Genomic DNA, 8571 nt, shown 5'->3' on the forward strand with positions numbered 1-8571 from the left:
TGGATGCTAAAAGAAAGCCTAGAGTCTCATGTACCTGCAATGTGCCTGGCTAACACACATCACTCTCTGATTGGCACTTTCCTCCTGTCTGCTCTTCTGGATATTCATTATATATAGTCAAAGAAATCCTATGGAAATATTGAGAAGAGTGAAGAGAAGAGTGTTTGATCTACAGTAAGGATGCCACTTCCACCTCCAACCATCCCATGTAGAAATTACTTCTTCTTAGCCTTCAAGGAGTCATTCTGTACACAGACAGACAGGCATATGATTTCTTAAAAATAAAGTCATGAGTTAATGACATCCAGCACAGAAATGAAAATTCAATCTTTTTTTCCAACATAAGAAAAATCCTTTCATGAACAAGGTTATTGCAAATTACCCAGTAAATCCTACTTAAGAGGTGGAATTTTAGACTTTTTTCCTGAGGTTTGTTTTCAGCTACCTAATCAGGAAATGTCTCTGTATAACACTTGATTTTGAAATAAAATGAGCTAAAATAAAAATATTACTAAAGGTTGATTGTTACATTTTCTTTAGTTAATAGAATAAATATCGTTCTATAGCCATGAAGAGGAGCTCTGGTAACATAGTGCCTAAGGCACTTGACTGCTAACCAGAAGCTGGTGGTTCAAACCCACCAGCCACTCCTTGGAAGGAAGGTTAGGCAATCTACTTCCATAGTGATACTGCCTTGGCAACCCAAGGAGGGGTCGCTATGAGTCGGGTCCAACTCGACGTCACATAACAACAACAACAACATAGCCATGAAGAGTTGCAAGGAGCTGTATGTCAGAAATAGATTTCCTTAAACATAAATTTTTAAGTAACTCTTTTAGGGATATCCTTGCTCTGGAACTCCTAAAAAGGACCTCTGGAGGTGCATTGGTTAAGTGTTTGGCTGCTAACCAAAAGGCTGGCAGTTTGAACCCATTTTATCCCATGGGAGAAAGATGTGACAGACTGCTTCCATAAAGATTTACAGCTTAGGGAACTCTATGGGCAGTTCTGCTCTATAGGGTTGCTATGAGTCACAATTGATTCAAATGCAGTAGGTCTGGTTTTTGGTTTTTTGAAGCTCATAAAAAGCTCTGTGGTGTAGTGGGTAAAGCATTTGGCTGCTAATCAGTAGGTCAGCAGTTCAAACTCACCAGCTGCTCTGTGGGAGGAAGATGAGGTAATCTACTTTCATAAAGATTTATACCCTTGGAAACCCATTGGGGGCTGCTATGAGTCAGAATCGACTCAATGGCAGTGGAATTGTTTAGCTAAACATATAGCGTAGAAATTGAGTAATTATTCCACTAAAAAAAATCCACCTCACTGCTGTCAAGTTGAATCCAATTCATAGTGACCCTTCCTTGGATTTCCAAGGTGGTATTTCTACAGAAGTACCTTGCCCAGTCTTCCTTCTAAGAATTAGTCTATATACTGATATAAATATTCTCTCTAGAGAGTAAAAATCTAGTTTCTTCTTAGTTTTATAAAATTACTGGTTTCATTAGTTGATTACATTAGTTGATCTTGGGCAAGTCACCTAACAACTCTGACTTCATTTATAACAATGAAGTTGAATATTACCTACTCCTCAAAACACTTTTGGGACTCAATGGTAATAACTATGACCATCTACAGGGCCAGGATCAGGTGGATGAGTGCTTTAAGCTCACAACGTTTTCCATTCTCTTTTCCTTTAAAATTCAGAGCTCTTAAATATTAGGGTCAGTAAAAGAGTCAGTTTATCAACTATAATTACTTGAGGTGAAATGGAGTGCCTCCTCTAGAGAAGCATCTACAACAGAATACTAATTGCTTCCATCACCCAAGGACTCCCACATTTCCTTTCTCTCCCACATAAACTTCATTAAGAACACATGTTCATTAAAGTAAGCTATTTAACTTCATTTCTAAAATTTGGCATGATATAGACCACTATTCCTTGATACACGATAATATATAGGATGATTAATTTTCAGGATCTGTTAGAGATGAGGCAAAAGGAATTCACACAGCTTCAGAAGAAACTCTGATGAGACATCAGAAGGAACTTTCTGACACTTAGAGACTGTTAAACCTTGGAGAAGCAGGACACAAATGGATGTGCAATGTCTTCTTTTACTTGAAACAGTTGAGAGGTAAAGAGAGTTGAATAAATAGAGCCTACATATAGACAAAAGGATAGAAGGATTCATCTTTTAAGTGTCCTCTGACTAGCACTCAGCTAATTCTTATTATCATTCATGGTCTTGTATATGCTTGTGAGTTCCCTGTTTATGCCCAAAAATGCCACATATGCCTACCAATTATAATCTATAGCGGCGTGTTATAATTTTCATGCTGTCTTCTCTTTTATCCCAAAGTCACTAAGTTGGTTTTCATTCATTCATTCATCCTCTGGTACCTGATGAGTTAAAAGTGTCCCAAGAAAGAGGTTGCTTTCTAAGAAATGTCTTCCTGTTCATCCTTCAACATGGCAGCAAAATGCCACATGCTTTTTTTCTTAGCTTCTCCATAGCTGTCTTCAAATCAGCATTTCTGAGTGTGTAGATGAGGGGGTTCAACAAAGGTGTGATTACTGTATACAATACAGAGAATACCTTATCCACAGAGAAGCTGCAGAAAGGCCTCAGGTAGATGAATACACATGGCACAAAGATCAGGCTGACTACTGTTAGGTGAGAGGCGCAGGTAGACAATGCCTTGCTCTGGCCCTGACGGAAGTGAGTCCTCAGGGTCATCAAGATTATAGCATAGGAGAATAGCAAGACCAAGAAGCAGATGAGAGATAGCAAACCACTATTGGAGACCATCAGCACTTCTACCACATAGGTGTCTATGCAGGCCAGCTTGATGACCTGTGGAACATCACAGTAGAAGTTGTCCAGTTCATTGGGACCACAGAAGGGCAGCTGGATGATGAGTATGACCTGTGTGATAGAGTGGACGAAGCCACCACACCAGCAGGCAAGAACCAACTGAGGGCACAGCTGGCGATTCATGACAGTCAGGTAGTGCAAAGGATTACAGATGGCAACATACCTATCATAAGCCATGACTGTAAGCAGAAACATCTCACTGGCTCCCAGAAAGTGGAGCGAGTAGATCTGGGCCAGACATCCTGAAAAAGAGATGGTTTTGCCCTGTCTTAGAAAATCCCCTAACATCTTGGGCACAGTAACACAGCTCAGGCATAAATCAATGAAGGAGATATGGCCCAAAAAATAGTACATGGGAGATTGGAGCAGATGGGCATCAGCTCGCACTATCACCACTATCAAGAGGTTTCCCAGTATAATAGTGATGTAAAACATCAAAAATAGTAAGAATAGAAACAGCTGCAGCTCCCAAGAGGATGACAGACCCAGGAGAACAAATTCTGATACCTTAGAGCCATTTTCTTTTTTCAAACCAGGAATACCAAGTGACCTACAGAAGAAAAAATAAATAAATTGGAACAAGAGGGACTTATGTAAGACAAAAGACAAATATATATGTTTTGTGTGTGTATGTGTGTGTGTGTGTGTGTATACACACACACATATATATAGCAGTGTTATATATATATATATATATATATATATATATGTATGTATATATGTATGTATATATATATATGTTATCAGATTATAGAATCACATTCCGATATGAAAAGAACTTATGTTATGAGAAGTAGAAAGTATACATAACAAGGAAATTTTGTATCTCTGACAAATCTTTATTTCTGTAATGATTTTTAATTACATTTACAATACACTATGAAAGGAGATAATGGTCTGGACATGAAAGTGATTACAGCATGTGGACTTTACCTTTTTTTAAAATAGAAATACAGGATAATATCTTTCAAGGATAAGAGTTCTAGAATGAAGAATCTAGAGTCTATACTTTGCTCTAGTCCTCACCAATGGAATGACCCCAGACAAAAGATTATACTTCTCTATTATTCTTTGTTTATTCAATCTAATGTAGGAATGATGATGTTTCACAAGGTCATTTAGAGAATCAGATGTAATATGTCTATGAGCACCAGAGTATTTAATTGACTGAGCTTCTCAATGTGAGGAAATATTTCTTACTCAACTTTATACTCCATTGCAGTGTTAGCTGCAGACCTAACATGTTGCCATTGAATTGATTCTGACCCTATAAGACAGAATAGAACTGTGCCATAGGCTTTCTAAGGCTGTAATCTTCAGAGAAGCAGACTGCAACACCTTTTTTCCCTGTACAGTGGCTGGTAGGTTCAAACCACTGATCTTTTAGCTAGCAGCCCAGCACTCAACTATTGTGCCACAAAGATTCCTTTACTGCATTGTAGAAGCTCAATAATTTATCATATTGAATGAAGTTGTTGTTGATATGTGCCATCGAGTCAGACTCGACTCATAGCGACCCCTCCTTGGGTTTCCAAGGCAGTATCACTATGAAAGTAGATGGCCCCATCTTCCTTCTGAGGAATGGCTGGTGGGTTTGAACCCCCAGCTTTCTGGTTAGCAGTCAAGTGCCTTAGGCACTATGCTACCAGAGCTCCCATTGAATGAAGAATACTTTGTAAATTATGAAGTGATATTTTATACAAATGTTAGTAGTTACTATATATACAGAGAGAGAGAAAGAGAGAGAGAGGAGAGAGAGAGAGAGAGAGATGGAAATTTAAATCACTTAGGAAAGACTAAAAAAGAAGTTCATGCCTCTATTATCCCAGGGCTCAGATTGGGGAAGTTTGTAAAGATAGGGTAAGAAATAAAATTTTTACCTTTAAAATATAAGGAAGCATCAGATTCAGGGTGAAAACAGTGGCTGTTACATACTATTCCCCAAGAGAAGAGACCAATGGGCAATATGCCATGTCATTTAAGTATGTACAAAAGCATCCCACCATGATCCATTTTATAGAAAATGATAAGAGAAATCACAATTATGCATTTCTGGATTTTCAACAACTACAAGTACACTTTAAGAAAAAAAAAATATATATGTTAAAACAGTCATCTTTCTCCTGCTATACATTCACCTCCAGCATTGAGTGGGAATACCTTGGATCACAAATTAAAAAATAAAGGACCATTGATAATTTTTTTTTCCATTGACGTGATTAAGAATAAGCAGGTTCCCCTCTGTCTAGATTAGGATATTTGTTGTCTAAAACAATCTCTAGAAAAAATATGAAGTGAGACAGAATTTGTTTTGTCTGAAGATTGGGCAATCTACGTATGCAGTGATACCACCTCGGAAAGCCAAGGAGGGGTCACTATGGGTCAGATCGGACTCAATGGCAGTGAGTTTGTTTTTTCGGTTTTCCAGTCCAGGAAAGATTATCTCATAAAGGCATTTATATCAAGGTGTCAGGGATTTACATAGAGAATGCAGAAAAGTACCTGAATTAAAAAAAAAAAAAAAAAAAATTCTTAATGCAAGAAATATCTCTAGGACATCATTTAAAGTGGGACAGAGATTTGGAGCCCAGAGAACTCTTGGATGCTTTTCTCACACCACATATCTGACCATCCCCTTCACCTAACTACAGAGCAGGTACATTGGTGTATCTGATTCTATAGACTCATAATTAATGGAAGGAATCACCTCACTCTCTAGAATCAATTGAACACAAAGCAATGTGAAAAATATAGGATTGGAAGTCATTTGCTATCATATATGCAGGTCTACTTGAGTTTTTATCTATTAAAAATTTTCAAATCTTCCTTGAGTATACCCAAAGATTGTAAATTTTCATGGGGAGATGATGTTCTGATATTCTTTTCAGTTATCTAAATTATCTAATTAACAGGGGTCAAACTTTCATTAGTAGTCTGTATCTAATTCCCAATGTCATATTGGGAAAACTGGAGAGTTTGAGAAAAAAACAACCAGAGTAATAAAAAGGTGGAAAAGAGATTTCTGAAAAGCAGAATCCATCTTCTATCATTTTTTTCTTAGCCTATGCATGAGTAACAACATGACTAGTTCTCACAGTGAAAGAGTTAATATGTGAAATGTGGTTGATTATATTGTACACTTGTTATTTACATAGGATATAGAGAAAGGAAGTTTGTATTAAAACAGACAAGATTAAAATTAAACAAATCAGAAGCATTGATTAAATAAGAGGAAATTGTTACAAACAAAAAAAATGCCACAAAATTACTACAAAACAAAATATTTTTCAGCCTTAGTCTATGAAAAGTTATATATTACTTTTTAAAGTGATATATAACACTAGTAAATTTCAATACAATAAATTTTTTAAATTGTTTCTAGGATGCTACTGTAATAGTATTTTGACTAATAGTGATACATCTTTATATTTTCATAAGATAAAAATAGACATCCCTTACCTTGGTTGGTTGATCGTAATCAAGGTAAGGACCAAATTCTGGTTGTTTTAGGATTTTATTACTGGCTTGAGGAATTTTCTGCCCTTAGATAATATGAAGGCATAATGTCTACCAATATGGACAGTTCCTTTTTGGTGTTAATAAAATTGTAACATTTAGTGGAGACATCTTCCAAAGTTATATTTTTCTGAGGCTTCTGATTACAGTAAGAAATTTGGCCGATGACTGTGAATAATGAAAACAGCTCTATATTCATCATTATGAATGAATGCCCGTCCAGCATCTCCCACAACAACAGTTTCTAATGTCAAATCACTCCAGGAGCCAGGGAAGCAATATTCAAGAGTGGCAACTTCATTATCATATTGCTAACAGCAGGATCAGGTCCAATCAAACATCTCATGCTTTACAACCTAAAAATAACCTAGAGAAATTATAAGTGGTAATAACAAAAATTAAGTTTGTCAAATAAGCTAAAGGAGTTGAGAATACTTAATAAGAAATGAAAGTGTCTATGATAGGGATCTATGCCTCATGGAATAAGAAGAGTATACAGTGAAGCTCTTTAAACATCAAGGGCTACTATGGACAGTCAAGCAGCTATTCTCTAGTTTTTCTAAGCAATAAGGAAAATACTGAGCAAGAGTAAAATTTTTCCCATTGGAGGTTTACTTTCTTTTAAAAACAAGCAAACATTAGAGAATATTACATTTTGGTATTTTGTCTACTGATTTTTATCTCTGTTGCACTGAAAGCATTCCGTTTTACAGGAAGACACTGGACCAAGGACAGAAAATGATGTGCTAGTTGGAATTTAAATTCCATGTGAAGTCCTTTTGGCAATATGTACTATGGTTTCTAATTTCTCCTGAAACACCAAGACATAGGCATCATTAGTTGCAAATGGAACGAGAGATGAAATTTTCTACTGAGAAAGACATAATCTTTCCTCTCTAAACATTTTTGGCTTTCTCTGGAATATCACATCTTAAGTTGCATTGTGAAGACTGGGTAGCATTTTGCTCTGTTGCACATAGACTCACTATGAGTCATAACTGACTCAACAGCACATAACAACAAAAAGAAAACAAATTGCATTGGTCAGGGAAGTGAAGAGAATTTAGTTTAAAAAACAACTAAAATAATTAAAGGAACAGAGAATAGGATCTAGAAGGGACTGTGGTAGAATTAGGAAGGCTTCAGAGAACATTAACATTAGTCCATTGCCATTTTTTATAAAGTCCCTATCTTATCCAAACCTTATAACCACCTACACTGATATCACCAGCCCTACACTTTGCTGATGCTATAAAAGAATTTCATTATTCTGCAAATGATTCTAAATGTGTCAACCTATAACAATAAAATTCAAAATATTTCCTAAATTTAAAACTGATGAATGTTAGAATATATTTTTTGAAAAGAGGTGGGATAAGGACAAGAGTCATAAAAATAGTATCAGAGACAGAAAGAAAGGCAAGGGTTTGTGTGACACTTTAAATGAACATGTCTGAGAAACTTAAATCATTACAAGTCAGGAGCTGCATGGTTTCAAGGAAGGAAAGTATTACCCTGCCATTCATCCCACCAGCCTCCTCTTCACAGTCTCAGGCCAACAAAATGAACAATCCTCAGATGACCATCACAGCTGCCCAGTCTGCACCCTACCTGCGTCCTTATAAGCCAAACCCTAATTAAGGGCTGGCTTTGTAGATTGGAAACTCTCTTGTCCCCAGGGATCTTGGATGTACCTGAGGTTTGTATCATCCTATACAATTGCTCAGACAAATGAACACTGAGATTCCCTAGCCTGTTGTCTGAATCTCTGAGTCTCAGTTCTTGCTGGAGAGCTGAACTGGGCCCTCCAAGCCTGGAATTAGTCCAAACTGATTGTATAACACAGTTCATTCCTTTTACTCACTTTGGATTGACTACGTTAACACTGTGTGTATAAAACCCCTTAATCACCTGAGTAGAATGATTCTTACTGTTTCCCATCTCAATCAGGCTCCCTTGAGTGAGGTAGGCAGGGGAGAAATGCCAACTTATCAGGATGTGTTACTTATCACTGGTGACTGGAATGCAAAAGTTGGAAACAAAGAAGAATCACTGGTAGTCGGAAAATTTGGCCTTGGTGAAAGAAATAATGCTGGAACTCGTATGGTAGAATTTTGCAAGACCAACGACTTGTTCATTGCAAACACCTTTTTTCAACAACACAAACGGAGGCTGTACA

The 8571-nt window shown here is 36.9% G+C and overlaps 1 protein-coding gene across 1 annotated transcript in view; it reads right to left on the reverse strand.

The window, feature by feature from the left end:
* Positions 1–2465: 2465 nt before the first annotated feature.
* LOC103212082 (olfactory receptor 4Q3) overlaps positions 2466–8571 on the reverse strand; it is a 16042-nt gene continuing 9936 nt past the window's right edge. The window contains exon 2 of the mRNA XM_007958081.2: positions 2466–3426. Within this exon, the coding sequence (XP_007956272.2) occupies positions 2466–3426 (961 nt within the window). The remainder of the gene's footprint in view (positions 3427–8571) is intronic.

Source organism: Orycteropus afer, unplaced genomic scaffold (genome assembly GCF_000298275.1).
Source record: "Orycteropus afer afer isolate SDZICR_OR568_19922 unplaced genomic scaffold, OryAfe1.0 scaffold00844, whole genome shotgun sequence".
Classification (NCBI taxonomy): domain Eukaryota; kingdom Metazoa; phylum Chordata; class Mammalia; order Tubulidentata; family Orycteropodidae; genus Orycteropus; species Orycteropus afer.